The sequence below is a fragment of the Salmo salar genome, chromosome 24 (genome assembly GCF_965601325.2).
Source record: "Salmo salar chromosome 24, fSalSal1, whole genome shotgun sequence".
NCBI lineage: Eukaryota > Metazoa > Chordata > Actinopteri > Salmoniformes > Salmonidae > Salmo > Salmo salar.
In genome coordinates, this window is record NC_138314.1 from 29,075,691 (window position 1) to 29,103,079 (window position 27,389).

At 41.1% G+C, this 27,389-nt stretch overlaps 1 protein-coding gene across 2 annotated transcripts; it reads right to left on the minus strand.

Moving 5' to 3' along the window:
* Positions 1–253: 253 nt before the first annotated feature.
* Positions 254–27,359, minus strand: prlrb (prolactin receptor b). 2 transcript variants are annotated; one of them, XM_082968624.1, is made up of 9 exons: positions 26,708–27,359; positions 24,740–24,837; positions 19,661–19,793; positions 19,056–19,225; positions 17,500–17,672; positions 17,103–17,244; positions 1,709–1,805; positions 1,526–1,595; positions 254–1,346 (listed from the first exon to the last, which is right to left on the minus strand). In XM_082968624.1, exons 4-9 carry the CDS (start codon positions 19,213–19,215, stop codon positions 516–518), a joined length of 1,473 nt encoding a protein of 490 aa, XP_082824750.1. In that variant the 5' UTR covers positions 19,216–19,225; positions 19,661–19,793; positions 24,740–24,837; positions 26,708–27,359; the 3' UTR covers positions 254–515. The 2 variants fall into 2 exon arrangements, with proteins under 2 accessions (XP_082824750.1, XP_014026875.3); XM_014171400.3 differs by lacking the exons at positions 19,661–19,793; positions 24,740–24,837; positions 26,708–27,359 and having other exon boundaries at positions 19,056–19,583.
* Positions 27,360–27,389: the final 30 nt, after the last annotated feature.

Sequence of the window (27,389 nt, forward strand, 5' to 3'; positions counted from 1 at the left end):
TTTAATAGCATTTTTTTTATTGTTAAATGTACTCTTTTATAACAGATTAAATGAATTATGGTTCAGTGATCAATAATGATCTGAAGTGATGTATATTATTTACATATTGTTTTTACATTTTATTCCTTCTGATGCATCATTTTGAATGTGACTAGTGTCAATGCAGTAAAACTGCCCCCAAATCAAAATGATCAAAGCTGTACAACAAATCAGTTATTCTTGTTTTAAGTAATTACAATATAAAATCTTATTCAACATTCATCAAATGTCTTAACTCTTGAATATGGATAGTTTTGGTTAAGTGAGTTTGCTTGTTGTTATGCTTTCTTGTGTAACCTGTGGTGAAATACATTAATCCGAAAATACCATATTTATCCAGTCACTGTATACAGTACATACAAAAACAATATCCTGAGGAACATGATAGTCAATTCTCTTGTCAGTGAAAATGTCACAATACTGAGTATTTAATTTTTTTTGCTACATTGCAAAGTCATTTCAGACAAAATTACATTTTATAAAATGTGTGATATAGTGACAGGCTCCACATAACCATTAGATCCTACATGCACTCCCTCTTTTGCAGGCACTGTCATATTAGGTTTACATGGCTTCCGTTGGAGACATTTCTCTGATTGATTGCCTCTCACCTTACAGGAAGTGCAATTGAGGGGGACCGTTTCTCTCTTGAGTAGCAATACATTATCATTCTCCACCACACTTACTTTGCTATAGTCCTCCTGCCTCTTATCCATCTCAGGTACCAGCACCTGTAGGCCTATGCTCTTTGTCCACCTCTGAACCTCCACACAACCAATGGCCTTCGAGGGAGTCACAATATTCTGTGATGACAAATTATGTTTGTCATCACAGTTTGATTGGCTCTTGACCACTGTTTCTCTGTATTCTAGATGTTGTCTGGCTAAGCTGTCCCAGAGATCTTTATGATGGCTTAAGGATCGATACTTTCTGGAAATAGGTGCTTGCTTTGGCGTTTCAGTAACATTGTTGAATGGCTTCTTCTGAGGACATGGGAGAGATGTAACGTCAGTGGACAGGCTCTTGGTCTTCCTAAAAGTAGATTTAAGCCCCTCAGAATAACCCTGTTCCACTATCTCTCTGCCTCCAACTTTAACTTCCTTATTATTAGCCTCCATCAAAAGGCTGTGGTCATAGCAACCATGATCTATGGAGTTCTTTGTCCTTGTTTGTCCATTCTGATGATCTGGTGTCACCTGTTCACTATCCAACACCAGCAGATAGTCCACCTGCTGGTCCTTAGTGGCTATGGTGGGAGGAAAGCCCTGGTTGATCAGAGAGCTTAAAATGTCCTCGGACCGCCCACTCTGGAAGAGAGTTACATAAGATGAACAATACTGGAAGAGGGAAATATTAACATGTAGACCTGCATGTCTAAATTCATGCTCTGAATAATTTTTGTGTGTGTGTTTCTGTGCTGTCTGGTGGTTGGGAGAAGAGCAAAAGAAGAATTTAGTATAAGATGGACAAGTATATTGCACTTTACCTTGAGGAGTTGTGTATCTAGTCCTGATATCTTTGGACCAGGAACAGGAGGCAGAAGACAATGCTTCACACTGTGACAGAAAAAGTAAAAAAATATCGTTTTTATTGTACTCACAATTTTAATATATTATGGATCATTTGAAAGTAATACTTTTAAAATATTCTGTTTAAGGAAAATATATACTATTTTCTCTTCATGGCCAGGGTGAAGGTAACAAGCAGGATTATAAAAGCAGAAAAGACGGTGACCACAATCCAGATCGATCGCTCCTTCAGAATGTCTACAAAACACACACACACGGGAGAGAACCGCTTCAGACTGAATTTCAAATGCATACTGTATATCAGGGTTGTGTTCAATTCAGATGTAATTGAGAATGCCTCATGAATTCCAATTCAATTATTGAGTTTGAATTGAAGTAGTAAACATGATACAGAATTGCAATTCAAATTTTAATTAAAGGAAATAGAATTTAGTTCAGTGAAATTCAAATGCCTATTCTATATAAGGTGCAATCTACACAAATATATACTGCTCAAAAAACAATAAAGGGAACACTTAAACAACACATCCTAGATCTGAATGAAAGAAATAATCTTATTAAATACTTTTTTCTTTACATAGTTGAATGTGCTGACAACAAAATCACACAAAAATAATCACTGGAAATCCAATTTATCAACCCATGGAGGTCTGGATTTGGAGTCACACTCAAAATTAAAGTGGAAATCCACACTACAGGCTGATCCAACTTTGATGTAATGTCCTTAAAACAAGTCAAAATGAGGCTCAGTAGTGTGTGTGGCCTCCACGTGCCTGTATGACCTCCCTACAACACCTGGGCATGCTCCTGATGAGGTGGCGGATGGTCTCCTGAGGGATCTCCTCCCAGACCTGGACTAAAGCATCCGCCAACTCCTGGACAGTCTGTGGTGCAACGTGGCGTTGGTGGATGGAGCGAGACATGATGTCCCAGATGTGCTCAATTGGATTCAGGTCTGGGGAACGGGCGGGCCAGTCCATAGCATCAATGCCTTCCTCTTGCACGAACTGCTGACACACTCCAGCCACATGAGGTCTAGCATTGTCTTGCATTAGGAGGAACCCAGGGCCAACCGCACCAGCATATGGTCTCACAAGGGGTCTGAGGATCTCATCTCGGTACCTAATGGCAGTCAGGCTACCTCTGGCAAGCACATGGAGGGCTGTGCGGCCCCCCAAAGAAATGCCACCCCACACCATGACTGACCAACCGCCAAACCGGTCATGCTGGAGGATGTTGCAGGCAGCAGAACGTTCTCCACGGCATCTCCAGACTCTGTCACATCTGTCACATGTGCTCAGTGTGAACCTGCTTTCATCTGTGAAGAGCACAGGGCGCCAGTGGCGAATTTGCCAATCTTGGTGTTCTCTGGCAAATGCCAAACGTCCTGCACGGTGTTGGGCTGTAAGCACAACCCCCACCTGTGGACGTCGGGCCCTCATACCACCCTCATGGAGTCTGTTTCTGACCGTTTGAGCAGACACATGCACATTTGTGGCCTGCTGGAGGTCATTTTGCAGGGCTCTGGCAGTGCTCCTCCTTGCACAAAGGCGGAGGTAGCGGTCCTGCTGCTGGGTTGTTGCCCTCCTACGGCCTCCTCCACGTCTCCTGATGTACTGGCCTGTCTCCTGGTAGCGCCTCCATGCTCTGGACACTACGCTGACAGACACAGCAAACCTTCTTGCCACAGCTCGCATTGATGTGCCATCCTGGATGAGCTGCACTACCTGAGCCACTTGTGTGGGTTGTAGACTCCGTCTCATGCTACCACTAGAGTGAAAGCACCGCCAGCATTCAAAAGTGACTAAAACATCAGCCAGGAAGCATTGGAACTGAGAAGTGGTCTGTGGTCCCCACCTGCAGAACCACTCCTTTATTGGGGGTGTCTTGCTAATTGCCTATAATTTCCACCTGTTGTCTATTCCATTTGCACAACAGCATGTGAAATTTATTGTCAATCAGTGTTGCTTCCTAAGTGGACAGTTTGATTTCACCGAAGTGTGATTGACTTGGAGTTACATTGTGTTGTTTAAGTGTTCCCTTTATTTTTTTGAGCAGTGTACATCTTGAACATAAAACATCAAACGTTGTTATTTACAATATCAGTCAAAAGTTTGGACACACCTACTCATTCAAGGGATTTTCTTTATTTTGACTATTTTCTACATTGTAGAATAATAGTGAAGACATCAAAACTATGAAATAATACATATGGAATCATATAGTAACCAACAAAGTGTTAAACAAACATAGCCTGTTTACTTTGTTTAGATACTGAAATCAAGTAGCTGACCTCTTGGCATTCTCTCAACCAGCTTCATGAGGTAACATTGTTGGAATGTACCTGGAATGTATTTCAATTAACATGTGTGCCTTGATAAATGTTAATTTGTGGAATTTCTTTCCTTCTTAATGCGCTGATGAAACTGGCTCTCATGAGGACCACCACAGGAAAGGAAGACCTAGAGTTACCTCTGCTACAGAGGATAAGTTCATTAGAGTTACCAGCCTCAGAAATTGCAGCCATAATAAATGCTTCACAGAGTTCAAGTAACAGACACATCTCAACATCAACTGTTCAGAGGAGACTGTGTGAATCAGGCCTTCATGGTCGAATTGCTGCAAAGAAAAGCACTACTAAAGGACACCAATAAGAAGAAGAGACTTGCTTGGGCCAAGAAACATGAACAATGGACATTAGACCGCTGAAAATCTGTCCTTTGTTCTGATGAGTCCAAATGTGAGATTTTTGGTTCCAATAGGTGAACGGATGATCTCTGCATGTATGGTTTCCACCGTGAAGCATGGAGGAGGAGGTGTGATGGTGCTTTTCTGGTGACACTGTTAGTGATTTATTTAGAATTTAAGGCACACTTAACCAGCATGGCTACCACAGCATTCGGCAGCGATACACCATCCCATCTGATTTGTGCTGGGACTATCATTTGTTTTTCAACAAGACAATGACCCAACATACCTCCAGGCTGTGTAAGGGCTATTTGACCAAGAAGGAGAGTGATGGATTGCTGCATCAGATGACCTGGCCTCCACAATCACTCGACCTCAACCCAATTGAGATTGTTTGGGATGAGTTGGACCGCACAGTGAAGGAAAAGCAGCCAACAAGTGCTCAGCATATGTGGGAACTCCTTCAAGACTGTTGGAAAAGGATTCCAGGTGAAGCTGGTTGAGGGAATGCCAAGAGTGTGCAAAGCTGTCATCAAGGCAAAGTGTGGCTACTTTGAAGAATCTAAAATATATTTTGATTTGTTTAACACATTTTTGCTTACTACATGACTCCATATGTGTCATTTCATAGTTTTGATGTCTTCACTATTATTCTACAATGTAGAAAATAGTAAAAATAAAGAAAAACCCTTGAATGAGTAGGTGTGTCCAATCGTTTGACTGGTACTGTATATGCATATACAATATTGTTGAAACATTTGATTTTCAGGACAAACTATTACATTTAATGACTAAGAATAACAAAACCTGTATACAAATATTATATTAAATTATTCACCCAAATCTTCCCAGAATGCATTAGTTTAACCCTCAAGTTGACCATAAAGCCTTCAAAAAGAAGCCAAACAAAAAAAACAGTTGGTGGAAATATAATTGGTTACTCTAAGCACTAAAGGTTAAAAGAGTATATGAACATTGTTTCCAGAGAAAAATTATATATTCTTTGGTCTGGAAGTGTGACCTGTCAGATTCAATGAAACTCTCATGTTTTATGACTTTGGGGAGTTTCTTTGAATTGCACTGAATTACATTTTACATCCTGTCACTCAAACTAAAATAAAAATTTGACATCATGTGGAGTGTGGCCAATTAGATTAGAATTGAACGGGAGAGGCTTTACGTACAAACCTGGTGCTCTAATTGATGACGTATGTCACGCAACAAGAGTCGACGAACGGATTTAGTTCAGTCGTCCTGATGAGCCCTTCCCAGCTAGCTAGTTTAAAGATTTTGCTCGAAACTTCAGGGATAATTAAAAACTTGTCTGCCGAAGTTGGGACTTGCGAGCTTGTTCAGAATCATTCCATCTTTATCAGGAGTAATTGTTCTTTTTTATTTTATCGCTACAATACATATGCTTTAGCTGTCACTCTGGCCCGATATTGGCTACACTATCCCGCTACTTCCCTCTTTACTGCGGGAGCGAAGGACACTGTTGTGTTACCGGCTTGCAGTGCATACTCTCCCCATTGAGCAGTAAACTATATAATGGTGACATCCAGACTGTTACTAGTACCCAATACCAATACTACAAGTTATTTCTTGTGAAGGCTGTTATCCTTCTCGAAATGAAATCAAATGGGATGGAAAAAATTGGCCACTTTAACTAACACCGCCGACATGTGATACAGCTTCCCAATGGGAAGCAACTCACGTCGGCAAGTACTAGCCTCTGTCACCCGAAGCAAACAGGCTAGCAAGCACATAGATACAACACCCTTGCAGTGGTCATTCACAACGGCTTGTCCTAGTGTTTACTAATTGGCATGTCAAGGGGACATCCAGATGGTGACCAATACTACAATTTATTTCTCCCTCACCCATCGAAATTAACCACTTTCTTTTACAGGTTTTAACTAGCGCAATGCTGCTGCTGCTGTTGGCAGCTAGCCAGAATAAACTATACTGAACAAAAATATGAATGCAACATGTAAAGTGTTGGTCCCATGTTTCATAAGCAGAAATAAAGGATCCCAGAAATGCACCATACACACAAAAATATTATTTCTCTTGTACCATACCAAGAAGCTGATTATACAGCATGATCATTACACAGGTGCACCTTGTGCTGGGGACAATAAAAGGCCACTCTAAAAATGTGCAGTTTTGTCACAACACAATGCCACAGATGTCTCAAGTTTTGAGGGAGCGTGCAATTGGCATGCTGACTGCAGGAATGTCCACCAGAGCTGTTGCTTCCATAAGCTGCCGCCAATGTCGTTTTAGAGAATTTGGAAGTACGTCCAACCGGAATAAAAACCGCAGCCCACTTGTAAACACGCCAGCCCAGGACCTCCGCATCTGGCTTCTTCACATGCGGGATCGTCTGAGACCAGCCACCGGGACAGCTGATGAAACTGAAGAGTATTTATGTGTGGAATAAAGCCCTTAAGTGGGGAAAAACAAATTCTGATTGGCTGGGCATGGCTCCCCAGTGGGTGGACCTATGCCATCCCAGGCCCACCCATGTCCGCGACCCTGCCAAGTCATAAGAAATTCATAGAGCCTCATTTATTTATTTAAATTGACTGATTTCCTTATATGAACTGTAACTCAGTAAAATCTTGAAATTGTTGCATGCTGCGTTTTGATTTCTGTTCAGTATATCTTGCTGGGAGGGGCTCATCAGGACGACTGTGTCGTGTCTTTGGCGTCATTAAATTGAAGACTGCTATTTTATCAAATCAACTCTCTGTAATTATTATTACGTGATTAAACTGATCATGTAAATGTAATTAACTAGGAAGTCGGGGCACCAAGGAAAATCTTAAGATTACAAAGTTACACTTTCCTAATATAACTCTTCAGATATTTTAATATCTGATCAATTAGTCTTCTAATTAATGAATAATTCTTTACCTCACGTTAATCTCATTCCAAACGTCGAAAATGTTTGGTTATCTGCACGAACCCAGCATTTACTATGAATCATCCATACACCAAATGTCTTAATCATTTATTTACTACCTAAACTAAATAATCACAGAAATGCATAAACAAACAAACAGTAGATATGGTTTCAAGGAAATTATAGGGGAGATTCCCTATCATTGGGGCTAAGCCGATATGGCGGCTTGGTGGACAAAGGGAAGTGGGTGTGGACTGAGAAGGGTGGGAATTACAAGAGTCACTACACAGTTGATAATTATATTAATTGAAATGCTAAGCCTTTGCACATGAACGCTCACTCATTCGGGAATAATTGCAATCAATACATATTTACACCCAGTGTGTCGTCGTGATCTCTGTTGGAATCGTCCGTCTTTCTGTTGGAAAGTTCATCCGCCCGTCTCTCTCTGCTCCCATGAAGTCTCGTGGTTGGATGGATACTTCAGAGTCCCATTCAGAAAAGTTCTTATAGAATAGATGTTTCGGCGGTTGTCGGTCTTCGCATTCCAGGTCGACATAATTCCTAGCTGCAGACTAGTAAATAGTATCAAAGATTTGCTCTTATTCTGTCGGTATCGATAGTCTCAGAGTTTAACCATTTCCACCCGTGTAGCCACGTGGTTTGGTTAGGAATTCAACAACCATTACACCCTTAACCTTAGTATAAGCTTTTGTTGTCTCTACTCAAACCTTCGCCCCCTCTGTGATCGAGGTACACATGGTCTAAAGAGGATTTCGCCAGGTGGGGTTTTTATTCGGAACAGTAGAAAAGGGCTGTCCCATGAGCCAGATCATGTCTGTGCTCACGGGACCGGGCCAATGACTTAGTTAAATTTTGAAGGGAATACAATTCTCTCACATTAATGGTTCAAAATCACATTACATAATTTCATCTTTACTCATTCATTTTATACAATAATTAGATGCAAACCTCATAACAGAGGCTCCTGTATAAACAGAGTTATGGTAATGTGGCTGTATTGTCTTTCAATGAGGTCACAACATGAAACAAAACGGACCCGGTCGTAGCTGGCTTCTCCACCGACCGTTTACACATTCTCCAAAACATGGATATTGTTCAGTTCTCAAGTTCTGTGATGTAGAAGAAGTTCCTTTGTTCTACTGTGAAACTCTCTCTCTCTCTATACTGCCTGGCCATGAGGAGAGAGTCTCCTCTAGGAATTTGCGACCTGAGATAACAGAACCTGGGTGTAGGGGGAAGAGAGAGGTGGTGAGAGAGAGGGGGATGGTACTCGCTACACCCAGAGGGCCACTTCATGACAACTGACTGAACCAAATCCATTCGTCTCCACTTGACTCTCAGCTGCGCAACATAAAATTTGGGCACCAGGCGTGCAGGCCAGCTGTAACGGATTACATTTACGTTACTTTCAAATTGTAATATGTAACAGTTACTGTACGAAAGGCTGTGAACTATTTGTATTTAATCATATTAGTAATGTTAGTTCATCATATAAGAGCTGTAGCTCACCGGTGGTGGAGCAGAGCATGCTGGGCGATCTCCAGCTCAGAGAAGAAGATCAGCTCAAGAGAAGTCAAGTGAGAGAAAGTTCCAGCCATCCTTGTGTTTTCCCACCAGTTAGTTTTCATTGTGTTAGCCAAGGACAGTGTGCGTCCTTATTGCTACGCAAGTACATACATATTTAATATCTTTCAGGACGACTTACTTAAAACCTAGTGGTAAAACACGGAAGTAGTTCCAATAGTTTCTTCACCATTTTTACTTTGGGGATTTATCAAAACACAACCCAACCAAGCCGCACTGCTTCTTGACACAATGCCCACTTAACCCGGAAGCCAGCCACACCAATGTGTCGAAGGAAACACCGTACACCTGGCGACCGTGTCAGAATGCACTGCTCCCGGTCCGCCACAGGAGTCGCTAGTGCACGATGGGAAAAGGACATCCCTGGCGGCCAAACCCTCCCCTAACCTGGATGACGCTGGGCCATTTGTGCTCCGCCCCATGGGTCTCCCGGTCGCAGAATCTCTAGTGGTACAGCTAGCACTGCGATGCAGTGCCTTAGACCACTGCACCACTCGGGAGGCCCACGCATACTCAGGCTGACTGGCTCTCGTTCAGGCAAATGAGAAATAAGTGCACTCAGGCTATCCGGAAGGCCAAAGTTAGTTACTTTAAGGAGCAGTTCTCTTTGTGGGTCTAACCCCAAGAAATTCTGGAAAACAGTTAAAGACCTGGAGAATAAACCTTCCTCCTCACAGCTGCCCATGTCCCTTAATGTTGATGATGTGGTTGTTACTGACAAGGAACACATGGCTGAGGTCTTTAAATCACCACTTCATTAAGTCAGGATTCCTATTTGACTCAGCCATGCCTCACTGCCCGTCCAACATTTCCTCATCTCCCACCCCTTCTAATGCGACTAGCTCTGATGCTCCTCCCTCCCCTTCCCCACTACAACGTTTCTCCCTGCATGCAGTCACTGAGTCTGAGGTACTAAAGGACCTCCTTAAACTTGACCCCAAAAAAACTCTGGGTCAGATGGTTTGGATCATTTTTTCTTTAAGGTTGCAGCCCCTATCATTTTCAAGCCTGTATCTGACCTTTTTAACCTGTCTCTCCTCTCTGGGGAAGTTCCCATTGCTTGGAAGGCAGCCATGGTGCGTCCTCTATTTAAAAAGGGAGAGATCATGCTGATCCTAACTGTTATAGGCCAATTTCTATTTTGCCCTGTTTATCAAAAGTGTTGGAAAAACTTGTCAATAAATCAACTGACTGGCTTTTTTATGTCTATAGTATTCTCTCTGGTATGCAATCTGGTTTCTGCTCAGGTTATGGATGTGTCACTGCAACCTTAAAAAGGTCCTAAATGATGTCACCATTACCCTTGATTCTAAGCAATGTTGTGCTGATATTTTTATTGACTTGGCCAAAGATTTTGATACAGTAAATCATTTCATTCTTTTGGGCCGGCTAAGGAGTATTGGTGTCTCTGAGGGGTCTTTGGCCTGGTTTGCTAACTACCTCTATCAAAGTCTCCAAGGGAGTACCCCAAGGCTCGATCCTAGGCCCCTACGCACTTCTCAATTTGCATCAACAACATAGCTTAGGCAGTAGGAAGCGCTCTCATCCATTTATATGCAGATGATACAGTCTTATACTCAGCTGGCCCTCCCTGGATTTTGCGTTAAACACTCTACAACAAAGCTTTCTTAGTGTCCAACAAGCTTTCTCTGCCCTTAACCTTGTTCTGAACACCTCCAAAACAAAGGTCATGTGGTTTGGTAAGAAGAATGCCCCTCTCCCCACCAGTGTGATTACTGCCTCTGAGGGTTTAGAGCTTGAGGTAGTCATCTCATAAAGTACTGGCTAGACGGTACACTGTCCTTCTCTCAGCACATAGCAAAGCTGCAGGCTATGGGCCTCCCGTGTAGTGCAGCGGTCTAAGGCACTGCATCGCAGTGCTAGAGGCATCACTACAGACCCGGGTTCGATCCCAGGCAGTGTCGCATCCGGCCACGACCATAAGAGACCCATGAGGCGGCGCACAATTGTCCCAGCGTCGTCCGGTTTAGGGGAGGGTTTGGCCGGCCAGGATGTCCTTGTCCCATCATGCTCGTGGCGGGCCGGGTGCATGCACGCTGACTTCGGTCGCCAGTTGTGTTTCCTTCCGACACATTGGTGAGGCTGGCTTCCGGGTTAAGCGAGCAGTGTGTCAAGAAGCAGTGTGGCTTTGCAGGGTCGTGTTTCGGAGGACGCATGGCTCCTGACCTTCACCTCTCCAGTCTGTACGAGAGTTGCAGCGATGGGAAAAGACTAACTACCAATTGGATATCACGAAATTTGGGAGAAAAAGGGGTAAAAAGTACAACAAAAATAAAAGCGGCAGGCTAAGGTTAAATCTAGTCTTGGTTTCCTCTATCGTAATCGCTCCTCTTTCACCCCAGCTGCCAAACTAACCCTGATTCAGATGACCATCCTACTCATGCTAGATTATGAAGATGTAATTTATAGATCGGCAGGTGAGGGTGCTCTTGAGCGGCAAGATGTTCTTTACCATTCGGCCATCAGATTTGCCACCAATACTCCTTATAGGACACATCTCTGCACTCTATACTCTGTAAACTGGTAATCTCTGTATACCCGTCGCAAGACTCACTGGTTGATGCTTATTTATAAAACCCTCTTAGGCCTCACTCTCCTATCTGAAATACCTACTGCAGCCCTCATCCTCCACATACAACACCCGCTCTGTTAAAGTTCCCCAAAGCACACACATCCCTGGGTCGCTCATCATTTCAGTTCACTGCAGCTAGCGACTGAAACGAGCTTAAAAAAAAATAAAACATTCAAACTGGACAGTTTTATCTCCATCTCTTCATTCAAAGACTCAATTATGGACACTTACTGACAGTTGTGGCTGCTTTGTGTGATGTATTGTAGTGTCTACCTTCTTGCGTTTGTGCTGTTGTCTGTGCCCAATAATGTTTGTACCATGTTTTGTGCAGCTACCATGTTGTGTTTCTACCATATTGTTGTCATGTGGTGTTGCTACCATGCTGGGTTGTCATGTGTTGCTGCCATGTTATGTTGTCGTCTTAGGTCTCTCTTCATGTAGTGTTGTGGTGTCTCTGGTCATGATGTGTATTTTGTCCTATATTTTTAATCCCAGCCCCTGTCCCATAGGAGGCCTTTTTTGGTAGGCCGTCATTGTAAATAAGAATTTGTTCTGAACTGACTTGCCTAGTTAACTTAAATAAAGGTGTTTATGTCTGAAGATGCACTCTGCGACGATAATGTCATATTTATGGTTACGCTAACTAGTAGTTTCTACTGCGAGCTAGCTACTGTGAGCTGTCTAGCTCTGTTTTGGTTGTCATATCATTTCAGACATTTAACCATGTATTTGTATTGGATAATGTCCCCCAGTGCGTCATTTATATGCCCTGCAATTGTATAGGTGTATGGTACATCATTATATTTCACTGTTTAAAAGGTATTCAAGTTCATTGTGCAGTTGTAGCCCTGTACTGAAAATGATGGTGCTATGCTTTGTAGTACAGTTGAAGTTGGAAGTTTACATACACCTTAGCCAAATACATTTAAACTCAGTTTCACAATTCCTGACATTTAATCCTAGTAAAAAATCCCTGTCTTAGGTCAGTCAGGATCACCACTTTATTTTAAGAATGTGAAATGTCAGAATAATAGTAGAGAGAATGATGTATTTCAGCTATTATTTCTTTCATCACATTCCCAGTGGGTCAGAAGTTTACATACACTCAATTAGTATTTGGTAGCATGGTCTTTAAATTGTTTAACTTGGGTCAAACATTTCAGGTAGCCTTCCACAAGCTTCCCACAATAAGTTGGGTGAATTTTGGCCCATACCTCCAGACAGAGCTGGTGTAACTGAGTCAGGTTTGTAGGCCCCCTTACTCGCACACACTTTTTCAGTTCTGCCTACAAATCTTCTATGGGATTGAGGTCAGGGCTTTGTGATGTCCACTCCAATATCTTGACTTTGTTGTCCTTACGCGATTTTGCCACAACTTTGGAAGTATGCTTGGGGTCATTGTCCATTTGGAAGACCCATTTGTGACCATGCTTTAACTTCCTGACTAATGTCTTGAGATGTTGCTTCAATATATTCACACAATTTTCGTCCCTCATGATGCCATCTATTTTGTGAAGTGCACCAGTCCCCTCCTGCAGAAAAGCACCACCACAACATGATGCTGCCACCCCCGTGCTTTACGGTTGGGATGGTGTTCTTCACCATGCAAGCCTTCCCCCATTTCCTCCAAACATAATGATGGTCATTATGGCCAAACAGTTCTATTTTTGTTTCATCAGACCAGAAGACATTTCTCCAAAAAGTACGATCTTTGTCCTCATGTGCAGTTACAAACCGTATTCTGGCTTTTTTTATGGCGGTTTTGGGCAGTGGCTTCTTCCTTGCTGAGCGGCCTTTCAGGTTATGTCGATATAGGACTTGTTTTACTGTGGATAAAGATACTTTTGTACCCATTTCCTCCAGCATCTTCCCAAGGTCCTTTGCTGTTGTTCTGGGATTGATTTGCACTTTTCACACCAAAGTACATTCATCTCTAGGAGACAGAACGCGTCTCCTTCCTGAGCGGTATGACTGCTGCTTGCTCCCATGGCGTTTATACTTGCATACTATTGTTTGTACAGATGAACGTGGTACCTTCAGGCGTTTGGAAATTGCTCCCAAGGCTGAACCAGACTTGTGGAGGTCTACAATCATTTTTCTGAGGTCTTGGCTGTTTCCTTTTGATTTTCCCATGATATCAAGCCAAGAGGCACTGAGTTTGAAGGGAGGCCTTGAAATACATCCACAGGTACACCTCCAATTGACTCAAATGATGTCAATTAGCCTATCAGAAGCTTCTAAAGCCATGACATAATTTTATGGAATTTTCCAAGCTGTTTAAAAGCACAGTCAACTTAGTGAATGTAAACTTCTGACCCAGTGGAATTGTGATACAGTGAATTATAAGTGAAATAATCTGTCTGTAAACAATTGTTGGAAAAATTACTTGTGTCATGCACAAGTAGATGTCCTAACCGACTTGCCAAAACTATAGTTTGTTAACAAGAAATTTGTGGAGTGGTTGAAAACGAGTTTTAATGACTCCAACCTAAGTGTATGTAAACTTCCGACTTCAACTGTACATGTGCGGGGGCACCCCTTTGATCTCAAATGAGTGCAGTTACAGTCGCGCTGTATGGTCCTGTATAGTATTAAGTCATCCTAGTTATGTTATAGCCATGTTTATAAGAGATGTAAATTGGAGATTGCATTCTGTCATTCACTATTGTATCTTATTTCTCGCTTTACTTGCAGGCCAAACAAACACATACACTTTGGTGGAAGCAAGTTGTCAGACCACTAAGTGCCATAGCCCATCCATACTACATACACTGTGCGGTGCTGTTTCGTGCCTGTGCATCTTCAGCATTATTAAACAACCTCAACTGGAATCCTACCCGTCTGCCATCTGTGGCCTTACCAGCACATGGGAGCGAACACAAAGTAAAACCTAACCTAAAGAATATACAGTCCTCACAGTTACCAGTCCAAAATTGTAAGCCGTAACATAACTTTTGGATTACACAAACTCAGTAACGTAATCTGATTACTTTTAGATTACTTTCCCTTTATGCAGCACTTGTCACATGTGCGCCCTCTCCGGCCCCTAGGTCACCAGGCTGCTTGTTATGGCGCACACCTGTCACCAGCGTTACACGCATAATGACACTCACCTGGACTCCATCACCCCCTTGATTACCTGCCCTTTATATGTCACTCCCTTTGGTTTCTTCCCCAGTCATCATTGTTCCTGTTTCATGTCGGAGCCGCTGTTTGTGTTTCTTGTTTTGTTCATTTATTAATTAAATGTATTGACTCCCTGAACTTGTTCCCAACTTTCAGCGTTACAGCACTGAACGAGTGTACTTGCATAATCCCTTAAAAGACCAGCAAAAGTACTGTTTGTCCATTTTGAAACGCCGTAGCCAGTATACACCTTCTCAAAGTTGTCAGAATTAATCTAAGATAACTAAAGAAATCTGTTATTAATTCTGATGTTTTTGCCAAGGAAAACATAGTCATAATTTTACATCTTACTGCACCAAACATTTTATTATCTCAATGAAATAATTTGCATGAAAACGAGTCGTCTAGCGTTGAACGACAAAGACTTTATTGAAGAATCCCTACTGTTGACCAATCACCGACGAAGGGGCGTAGACTTTGGCTTCGAACTTTGGCTTGCCTCCAGAAAACATTTTCTGTGGCCAAAACTAACCAAAAAAAAATAAACATTTCACAAAATGTTGTCATAAAATATGAAAGAACTGTTCCAAAATGTTTCAGCTGGGAAGCCTGTACGAGGCACAGGTTATTATCTGGCACAGCCACAGTCATAAAATCAGATTTTAAACCTAACCACACTGCTAACCTTAATGCCTAACCCTAACTTTAAATTGAGAACGCAACGCAAATTTCAGTTTTTTTTTTACAATATAGCCAATTTTGACTGTGCAGCTGGCCCATCTAGCAGAAATCGCTCAGTTCTGCCTCAAGGACAAGACTCACCCCAATAACATCAACCTACCTGCTTAAGAGGACTTAGAAAAAGACAAAAAAATGTATGTTAGCAATTGAACGACATCTATTGTAGGATAAATTAATGTTAAAGTTTACATAGCTGGCCATAAATGGATGTTGCATTTTTATTTATGGGTTAGTTATGTAGGCTTCTTCTAACCCATTGCTTTCTAATACAGATAATAATATGATTAAATTATATCTTCACATTAAAAACCAAAGTCTGTCAGATTTCCAGTCATTCCAATTAATTCAATACCCCTTGATCTTCAAGAATAGTACTTGGAAATATGGAAATACAGATAAACCAAATTGTTTTACCTGAGCATATCCCCAAAACTAAGGACAAATTAGCCTACTCTATTGTTAATGATTTTGTGGTCATCGAGGACTGATTTGGCTCATTGATTCGAGTTGAAAAAGGAATGCTGCTCTAAAAATGGCATGCTTTGAGCAGTACCGAAAAGTGCTATTTGCATGTGAAAAATGTATGCCATATTTGCTATAAGCCTATTGTTTACCTTTTTGTTGGTGACACTTTGATATCTCGATAATTTGCAGCTATTTAAGTCTATCAAAAGTGCACCAGTTTGAGCATGTGTCTGTTAGGCCTATGGAAATTTTATTTTTGAATCAGCACGAATTAGATTGAGCAATAAAAGCCCCACTTGTGGTGTTCTTAAATTAAACTTGTTTATGACAGTATGGAGCACAATACTACGAGGCAGTTAAGAAAGGAGGAACTCAAACTTTTATTTGATAGGCTGGGTGGGATCCGCACTTTCACTACAGCAAAACTTTTCTTAAACGGAAGCAAACGGAACGAAACGGGGAGGGACCTACCTGAATTTATCCAATAGAAACTCTTGTTTTGCTTAAACAGTATCCGTAATGAATAAACCCCTGGTCACAAAAACAATGACTGATAGATAGTTTAAACTTCTTCAATTCAACCATTATTGGGTTAAAATACACATATACGTACATTTGTGAACAGCCATCCACAGCAATCACTCTCCGTAAAGATCAAATGGACAAATGAGAGCAGCAGTGTGATTCACACCAATGCCCTATGTAGCCTAGATATTGATAAATGCTATCCGTATCTCCTATATGCTACATAACTGCTACACCATTGGAAGACATAGCTTGGACGTTAGCCTATTCCTGCGCTTTTCTCGCAATCCATCAAACACATTTGGTGTGTCATCATAGTGGTCTCTGACTTGTGGTCTGACTCACTCAGACGGAACAAACTTAAACTTGCGCCTTTTTTCAATGATGATTTGAATGTCATTGGGAAAATAGAAAGGTATCACATACTATTTTTGCAAACATCCTTTCTGAATTTTAAAGTAATCCTAGAAGTAATCATATCATTTTTTCAAAAGTAGCTGCAATCTGAATACAATATTTTAGCTGGTAATGTAACGGGTTACAGTTCGGGTTCAAATGTGAACCGTTACTCCCCTACCCTGCAGACGTGTCCGTATAGCCTCTCCCAATTTCAACTCCTGAGTTGAATAAGAGTCAGTTCCAAAATTCTGAATTGAACACAACCCTGCTGTATAGCAACAGTAAGTATTGTATGTCCAAGTATGTTCACTCTGCACTTCCTGCTTATCTGAAATTCTCTTACTGGTGGACACTTAACCTTGATCCCATCTGTACATCAACCACCTTGGATGCCACAAAGTGGTACAGTAAGGACCAAGATAGCATAGAATCATTGAGCTCTGCAACTTATTGAGGGAAATAAAATAATCATAAATCTTACAGTCAGGGACCTCTGTGTGTGTAGTGGTGCTCCACTCGCTCCAGAGGCTATGGTCTAGTTTACAGCGAAGCTGGACCATGTAGACCTCTCCTGGATGCAGACTGTAGATGATCAGCTGGGTCTGCTTCCCTGAGGCATACTCCTGTAAAGACAAACACAAGGAAACTAAGAAGAGCCTGGACCTGACCAACTGTTTATATAAAGCATCAACTAAATGGATACTAAACAGTTCATAAAAAAAGGCAACGTTTACATTTCTTAAACTTTATACACATTCCTACATATTGACCCTCACTGAGTAAACTACAATGGAGAGTAAAATAAATAACAGGGAATTTATCAAATCTCTTTTTGCCTTGTCTGTCTACTCTATAGAGTAACCCATCCACACACACACCTCCCACTCGCTCTCCTTCTTATTCTGTCGTTTCCCCCGTAGTTGGTAGGTTAGAGTGATCCAGCCAGAGTGTGTGTCGGCCTCGTGAGGGGGCTCCCATTTCACTAGGAGGTGTGGGCTTTCCTCAGTCTCCACCACAGACACCGTCACATTCTCTGGGGCATTGGGCTGGACTGCATGAAGCACAGTTAGAACACAATTCATTTCTGTAGGGCTCCAATAGGCTTAATCCATATTCAGTACGTTCTATATCAGGGATGGGCAACTGAAGGCCCACCCCGCCTTTTGTAGACCCGCGGATTGTGGAGACCTCAGTCGGGGTTTCAACTTACTGTTGACAATTGTAATAGTAGAACACACAAGGTGCAAGTTCAACATTTGGTTGTGCTTCAGCATGTCAGTCACTGACAGTCACTCAATTAGCCATGTCAGCTAACATGTTTTAGATTGGTAAATTAATCTAAACTTGTAGTAACCATGGTCGAATTACTGACCAGGGGGGCCCCCATTGATTTTGTTTGTCACTATCACTCAGATATCATATAAAAACTGCAAACATTTCTCTTCACCCTATGGCAAAATATGTAGAATTGCAGGAAATGAGTTGTAAAACCGCACATTTTCCTCTCTGCCCCATGGCAATATGAGTAGAATTGCATGAGTTATCAAATTACGAAATCTTCTCTCTGCCCCATGGCAAAATATGTAGAATTGCCACGAACTTCCTTCAAAACTGCAAAATGTTCTCTATGCCCCATGGCAAAATGTGTAGAATTACAGGAAATTAACTCTAAAATGTTCCCTCCGCTGTCAAGAGGGGTGCCGTTAAAATGTTTTGCTCGCGGGGGCAATATCCAAAAGACTAGGGCCAGCTCTGACTGCATACAGTATGTGGGAATGGATGTGGGTACACAAACCCGCAAGTCCCTGCAGCCCCTTGTGATGAGTTCAGATGTTTTGCCCATCCCTGCTCTATATAGACATAAGAATGGATGTTCGCTCAAACATATGCAAATCAAATCAGGTTTTATAAATGTAAAATCTAAACATAGTAATATTTTGTTTTCCTGTTTTTCAATGATTTATTAGTTTTTTTTGGTCATAATGGAGTAGAACAACATAGTATACAATTCCAGCCACATGTCAATAAAGTATCACGTCAATAACCTAATTTGTTTTCTTTGCATTTATCCAATGCCAAAACAAACAACAAGTAAGCCAGAGTCTACAGTGGGGTCGAGAGCATGTAATCACATACTACAAGATATGAAATATGATCTAAGTTATGCACAGGACACAAACCAGTTCATCCTCATTCTAGTCCAGTAAGTTCAGGTGGTTCCTGTGTCCAAACCAGTCAGTGAGTATTTTTCTATTCTCCCAAGTTGATCTCAGGGATACTGCTTTACAGTAAATTGACATATGGTGACTGATGAATATTCTACTGTAGGTTTGTGCGCTGCAAGTTCTGCTACCTAAACTGTCAACTAATTAAAAATAAAAGTTAATGCATGAATGATCGGTTGATTATTTCTAACATCAGCAGAGCAGCTTACCAATATACATAACATCCACCTCCAGCGGGTCAGAGACAGTGCTGCCCAGAGAGTTGATGGCCACCACTGTGATGTTGTAGTTGACCCATATAGAGGTGTGGCTCTTGTTGAAGAAGCACGAGTTGCTCCCTGCAGCTTGGTAATCTGGACACTCGTACATTCCATCGGAGCTGCACAAAGACAAACAAGACCTTTTCTGACATTCATAGGGGTGAATGCTGGTGATGTGTGCTGGTGCGGGCATCACAGTAAACTTGCATTACATCAATGTAGATAAATACAACACGTGAACACTCAAGGCTGTTTTGCAATGCAGGGCTGATTGGCTGCTCTGGTGAAGTTGATAAGTCAGAGGTAACTCACCAACAAAGTTGTGTACTCAGTTGACTAATCTTGCACGTGATAAGTATGGAGACTGAGCTAGTACTTTTCTACAGTCAGTGGATTTCAACGGTGTTCAGTGCTGACACAGGACAGCTTCAGTACACAAATCAATAATGTTGAAGCTGGGTAACTAGAACTACCAAGAGTGGTCTTGACTCTAAACCTACAAATCAACAGTGGACACAACAAAAATATTAATTATTAAAATGAGTGCTACGAACTCTTCTTTCTGGTAATAGAGGTGGTGGGTTGTGGGTAGTCCTCCATCAAAACCAGGGTCCCACCGGCATGTAAAGGTCTCCTTCTCAGGGGATCTACAGTTGATGAGCACAGGTTTCCCTGGGGGAGAGATACCTGGGTGCACACACAGCTGGACATTAGCTCATGACAATATACCTGCACATAACATGTTGTGGAACATCTATATTTATATTCCTGAAAAATGTACAAAGACTCCAGCCACCCGAGACATGGACTGTTCTCCGTGCTCCTGTCTGGCAGGCGGTACCGGTGGATCAGGGCTCAGACCAGACTTCTAAACAGCTTCTATCCCCCTGCCCATAACACTGTTAAATGGTTAACAACTACTGCAAAAATTATTTTTGATTAGATGTATTACTACCACTACAATACTGTTAATTGATTACGATTACCATTAGTTTCAATCTATTTATCCTGCTACTAGTGACTATTACCCCTGTTCACATTTAATATTGCTATTAGTATATTACCATAAGTATTTATATATTCCTGCTACGAGTCACTTTTTAGCCCTGTTTACATGTACACGGAGTGTACAAAACATTAAGAACACCGGCTCTTTCTATGACATAGACTGACCAGTTGAAAGCAATGAGTCCTTATTGATGTCACTGGTTAAATCCACTTCAAATCAGTGTAGAAGAAGGGGAGGAGATAGGTTAAAGAATGATTTTTAAGCCTTGAGACAATTCAGACATGGATTGTGTATGTGTGCCATTCAGAGGGTGAATGGGCAAAATAAATGATTTGTGCCTTTGAACTGGGTATGGTAGTAGGTGGCAGGTGCAAGAACGGCAACACTGCTGGGTTTTTCATGCACAACAGTTTCCCGTGTGTATCAAGAATGGTCCACCACCCAAAGGACATCCAGACAACTGTGGGAAGCATTGGAAACATGGACCAGCATCCCTGTGGAATGCTTTCGACACCTTGTGGAGTCCATGCCCTGAAAAATTGAAGCTGTTCTGAGGGCAAAAGGGGTGCAACTCAATATTAGGAAGGTATTCCTAATGTTTGGTATACTCAGTGTATATCTGCCTATCATGCCTAAACTGACACTCTTGCACACACGCCAACCCACTACTTATGCTTTTTTTTAAATTTAACTACGCAAGTCAGTTAAGAACAAATTCTTATTTACAATGACGGCCGACACCGGCCAAACCCAGACGATGCTGGGCCAATTGTGCGCCGCCCTATGGCACTTCCAATCACGGGCGGATGTGATGCAGCCTGGATTCGAACCAGGGACTGTAGTGACGCACTGAGATGCAGTGCTCTTAGACTGCTGCACCACTCGGGAGCCATACTGTTTACAATTATTACTTGGAGTGAAAACCTACAGGAGGGTAGCTCTCCAGGAAGAGGGTTGGAGAGCCCTGCTCTAAAGATGGTGAATCATCTTTAGAGCAGTGGGGAGAAAGCCTCAATCTGCTCCACGCTGATTTTTTCAGTGGGTAAAAAAAAGGCCATCTAATAATTTGGCCAGGTAAAAATGTATTTGAACACGCATTTCACCATCTGACATAATGGCAGCCTTTTGGGCTTTACATATTTTGAACAAAGAGCGATTTGGGAGCCAAATGAGCCGGCTCAAAGACTCGGAATGCCCATCACTACAGCGCAGGCCCAACTGTCGAGAGGGGTAACGAGGAAAACATTTAAAAAAAATGACATGCCCTCCTAAAACTGGTTCTGTTTGTGATATTAAGATTTTAACAATGACAGTGTGTTTATATAAACTTATTTACTGTATTACTCTTTAAAAATGGCAGAGTAACTAAACATTTACATTTGTCTTGAGTCATTAGGATGCCCTCTGTCTTTCTAGTGTTAATATACACAATCACAAAGAAAGACATTAATATTAATTTAGGAAGGTAATAAAAAAAACATGATAGGCCTACAAGACAATTTATTTCAAAATAACAGAATAGCATGTTTTGAGTTTTATTTATCTGTGCTTAGTAGCCAAGGCCATATCAATAATGAAATCCAATGAAATTAACTTGTTAGTTTAGCAGACATCACAGGCCCTGCCCTACCACAGTCAACACACATATATTTTACAGTAAGTGTATAATGGAATAACAGAAGAATATTAAAGGATATTTTTCCAAAATGACTATTGCTGATTGTAGACAGTAGCCTACTTACATGAGGAACATGCATGGAGACACAGTTTTCTAGGAAAAATGAATATTTTGAACCAGAGACCATGTGCGCAATTTGTAGAGTTGTTTGGTAAAAATAGGTTCATTAGAAACCTTGGAATCTGCTCTTTCTGATAGGGTATAGCAATCAAAACATCTGGCCTGCATGGCCCTCTGTAGGATGATATGGAAGAAGTGCTATATGGTATGCTCTATTCCCTTTGTCATCGCACGCTGTGCTGGTCATCAGTCTCTTCATTCTCTATTTGACAATGAATAATATTGTCACCCATCAGACTATTGTCAATTTAATCTTGTCTTTAGGCCACATCTATTATTATTATTATTATTATTATTATTATTATTATTATTATTATTATTATTATTATTATGTGTGAAATACGTTTCAATATAGTTTAGGTGTATTTTGGACGGGCCAGCTGGGCAGACAACTGTCTTACAGTCAGAAAATACACTCACCTTATTTTAGTATTTCCAGTCTTTTTTCTGTCTGATTCCGATTTACATTTGGTGTCCTGAGGTTTCTTATGACCATTGTTAACATAATGCATGCATTATTTATTAAGGAATATTTACACAATTGAAATATCAACGTCAGAATGACTGTCACGGAATTCCAATGCTCTGAGCTCTAGCTAGCTAGCTGGCTAATTGGTTTGTTTGAATGATACAGCTGGACACCAAACATACAGTAAATTGAAGAGTCGCCTGAAGCTTGAGAGGAATGGGAGATGCAGTAGAGCAAGGATGGGCAAACACCAGTCTCAACGTCAACAGTGAAGAGGCGACTCCGGGATGCTGGCCTTCTAGGCAGAGTTGCAAAGAAAAAGCCATATCTCAGACTGGCCAATAAAAATAAAAGATTAAGATGGGCAAAAGAACACAGACACTGGACAGAGGAACTCTGCCTAGAAGGCCAGCATCCCAGAGTCGCCTCTTCAATGTTGACGTTGAGACTGGTGTTTTGCGAGTACTATTTAAGGAAGCTGCCAGTTGAGGATTTGTGAGGCGTCTGTTTCTCAAACTAGACACTCTAATGTACTTGTCCCCTTGCTCACTTGTGCACCAGGACCTCCCACTCCTTCCTAGTCAGGTTAGAGCCAGTATGCACTGTTCTGTGATGGGAGTAGTACACAGCGTTGTACAAGATCTTCAGTTTCTTGGCAATTTCTCGCATGGAATAGCCTTCATTTCTCAGAACAAGAATAGACTGACGAGTTTCAGAAGAAATTTATTTGTTTCTGGCCATTTTGAGCCTGTAATCGAACCCACAAATGCTGATGCTCCAGATACTCAACTAGTCTAAAAAAGGCCAGTTTTATTGCTTCTTTAATTAGGGGCAAGTTTTCAGCTGTGCTAACATAATTGCAAAAGGGTTTTCTAATGATCAATTAGCCTTTTAAAATTATAAACTTGGATTAGCTAACACAACGTGCCATTGGAACACACGAATGATGGTTGCTGATAATGGGCCTCTGTAGATATTCCATTAAAAAAACCAGCCGTTTCCAGCTACAATAGTCATTTACAACATTAACAATGTCTACACTGTATTTCTGATCAATTTGATGTTATTTTAAAATGGACAAAAAAAAAAGTGCTTTTCTTTCAAAAAACATTTCTAAGTGACCCCAAACATTTGAACGGTAGTATATAAACACACCATATACAGTGAGTGTACAAAACATTAGGAACACCTTTCCATGATAGACTGACCAGGTAAATCCAGGTGAAAGCTATGATCCCTTATTGATGTAAAAAATCCACTTCAATCAGTGTTGATGAAGGGGAGGAGACAGGTTAAAGAATGATTTTTAAGACAATGTTTTGACAATTGAGACATGGATTGTGTATATGTGCCATTCAGAGGGTGAATGGGCAAGACAAAAGATTTAAGCGCCTTTGAACGGGGTATGGTATTAGGAGCCAGGCGCACCGGTTTGAGTGTGTCAAGAACTGCAATGCTGCTGGGTTTTTCATGCTCAACAGTTTCCCTAGTGGATCAAAAAATGGTCCACCACCCAAAGAACATCCAGCTAACGGCAGGCCAGTAGTCGAAAACGGGTCATTGATGAAAGAGGACAAAGGAGGCTGACACAAATTGTTGAAGAGCAACAGACAGGCTACGATTAGTCAATTGACAGTCCAGTATAACATTGGTGCCCAAAGACCCATAAAAGAATGCACAACTCATCGTAGCTTGACACAAATGGGGTATGGCTGCCAATAACCTTACAGAGTTCCACATCTTTCAGCAAAAAACAAGAAACTGCGGTTGCAGTAGGCAAAGGAACGAAAACATGGGGCACTGGAGAATTAGAAACACATTGCCTGGTTTCTGCAGTTTCACTCTGATGTGAGGACTAGGGTATAGAGAAAACCACATGAGTACATGCATCCTCATGGCAGCAGTGTATCCATCTGTAAATTCATTTCAGCACGATAATGCCCCATGCCACAAGGCTATGATTGTCCAGTAATGGTTCCACGAACATGCAGTGACCTGCCCAGTCACCAGATCTCAATCCAATTGAGCATCTGTGGGATGAGATAGAGCAGGCTATTCGGAGTAGAGATCCACTACCAGCCATGGGGAAGCATTGGAGTCAACATGGGCCAGCATCCCTGTGGAACGCTTTTGACACCTTGTAGAGTCCATGTCCCAACAAATTGAGGCTGGTCTGAGTTTAAAAGGGGGTGCAACTCAACAGTAGGAAGATGTTCCTAATGTTTTGTACACTAAGTGTACAATGCCAACTTAGATTAATACAATATGATCCCAATTTAAAAAAGAATTCCCAAGACTAATATGTTGTTTGTTTGCGATGCAGCAACAGTTACATCCATGCCTTTATTATAACTTACCAATGCAGTCCAAGACTTCAGAAAGCAGCAACAACACCAATGCCCTCCAACTTCTCCCCACATCTTGCCCCTAACCTCACAGACAGTGATGGTGGGCCCTGGAAAGGGATGTGACATCACATGGCTTAAGTTAACGCTACTAAAGTCTTGTTTTACTTGATTAAAAACAACATATAAAGGGTAAACAATGGCAAACGTGCATAAAGATGGCATCATTCAGGTATGACGTCATTGTTTTAGCACTATCCACTGAGTTTTTAAAATATGCCCCACGATATGGTTCAATGTGCCAATAAATCAGCAGTCTACTTTTTCGGTTTTTCCATATTACCAGCATCTTGAAGCTAAAATTGGGATCATGTATAATGATGACCATACAAAAAACAGAGTTATGGAGAGCCATGTACAATACGGCGAACTTAGCAAAACCATAAATAAATCATAAATATCTCCTTTTAAATACACCATTGGCCCCCAAATTAAATGTAACAGAGGAGAAAATACATCATGATTAGACATCAAATGAATTAGACATCTAACTCATTAACAGCAACATCAATGAAATGCCATTAACCACAAAGTTAAGAAACCCCCCAGTCTTGACATTTTATAAGTAAACACAAGAGAGTGGATCAAAGATGAGACATCTGGTAATGGACTTTGAGAAGGTTGGCAGTTTAAAGCACTGTGAGAGGTAGGGTCCTGTCACTAGGGCCCTTGACTAAGTGATTGTTTTCAGAAGGAAGATAAAGGGTCATGTCGGACACACTGCACTGACCCAGAAAGGGGTGTTGAAAGTAGTATAGCTGGTATAGCTTTCTAAATCATACACATTTATTTAGTAAACCCTCTCACAATGCATACACACATACTATGTGTCTCTGCATGAAATATTAGCGATGCACTTGAGTAAAATGTGTGGTAGTATGTGAAATGATAAGTTGGACACAAACTTTGCAACCATATTCTTCAGGGCTATATTTCTCCTTTATATGATCTAAGGAATTTCACTACTAGTGCAAGAGAGTAAAAAGTCAAATGAAAGAGGAGTTTAAAGAGACCACTAATCACGATAGGAGGGATAAGATGAGCATTTAGGATGAGGAGGGAGGCTATTCTTGTACAATTTGGGATCATTTGGCCTAATTTCAAAACACACTTCTGACAGTTATGATTAATAACAGCTAAATTTACTTACTGAAACATATTTAGTTTTTAGTACTTTTACCCTGTTGGTTAGTCCATCTTTCTGAGTCTCTGCCCTGATATAAACAACTGAAAGACGAAAGACTAACAACCCAAAACAGTCGATAGAAAAGAGATGTGCCTAAGAATGTTATTGCTGCACCCGTGACCACAAACATTGGCTATGACACTGGGTCATTCAAAATAAACATAAATACAGGTAATACAGGTCAATACAGGTATGACTAACCCAGATAATTTACAAGGTTATGTGATGGTAGTTTCTCAGGGCAACGCTTAGGTGGGTTGTGGAGAGCTGGTGTATGACCTCATAGAAAGTTACTGAATTTGCTTTTGGTGTTGTTCAATATAAAATATGGTTGTGAGAAAACATTTGATATTAATAATAAACATTTAGACTTTTTTTTTGTACAATTATGTTATCTTAACATAAATAAAATGCCAGTATCCAAGTGTAAATGTTTATTCGTAATATCGTGAGTTTGGCATACTAGTTATTTATAGGGCTATTTCAGGCCAAGTTCACATTGCCATTGTTTACGAGGCCAAAGACAGTCCAGGACTATCTACTGTAGCCAACGTAACCCAAATTATCATATCACATTACTTTAGTCTATAAAGGTAAGTCAATAAAATGTCATTTACATGAAGTATGCAATACACGAAATATGTTTTAACTTACATAATGTTGTATTTGAAAAAACATGTACATTTGAGTAAAAAAGTCAAATGAGTTACAATGAAAAAAGGTATAGTACTCACCTAGGTGAAGCACGAATCCACTGGACTCGTGGTTAAAATGCTGACACAAGAGGTGGTTTCTTGAATTACATTAATATTTCTTATCTCAACAAATATCACATCTTATTTTGTAGCCTACAGTTGTCGAAACCTCTGCTGCGTTGGAACAATTCCCATCGCTACCTGTATAGTCAGAGAGGAAGAGGTTTTGCTCCACCCCAAATCTGCCCACGAAAATCAACCCACGAAATAAATATGGAGGTCAATGAGAGTGTCGAATTTGGTCAACAAAAAATGTTATTGCAAATTTGCTACATGGAGCTTACTTGATTGAATAGAAGTTTCGTAATGGTGAGGTTGTTATGAATGCACGGATATAAGTGGACGCACGTGGCATTTTGCCAACTTTGAAAAAAACGACTTTATATCTGGATATCTACTTATATATTTTAGCATGGACATTGCCATTGAGGGCTTCCACCATTTTGAAGTAGTCAACTAGTTTGGGATTCCTATTAGTTGGGAGCAATCAGCCAATGAAGAAGAAGAAAAATAAACTGCTTTAAATGGAGATGGCCTCAATGGCGCTACCCATGCTCTCGCAGACGCTATAATGGCACAGATTCAAATATGAATCCTCTATCTATCTCTATGGCCCGTTTATCACACGCGTATCTGCCTTCATTAGCTAGAATCGTCGCAC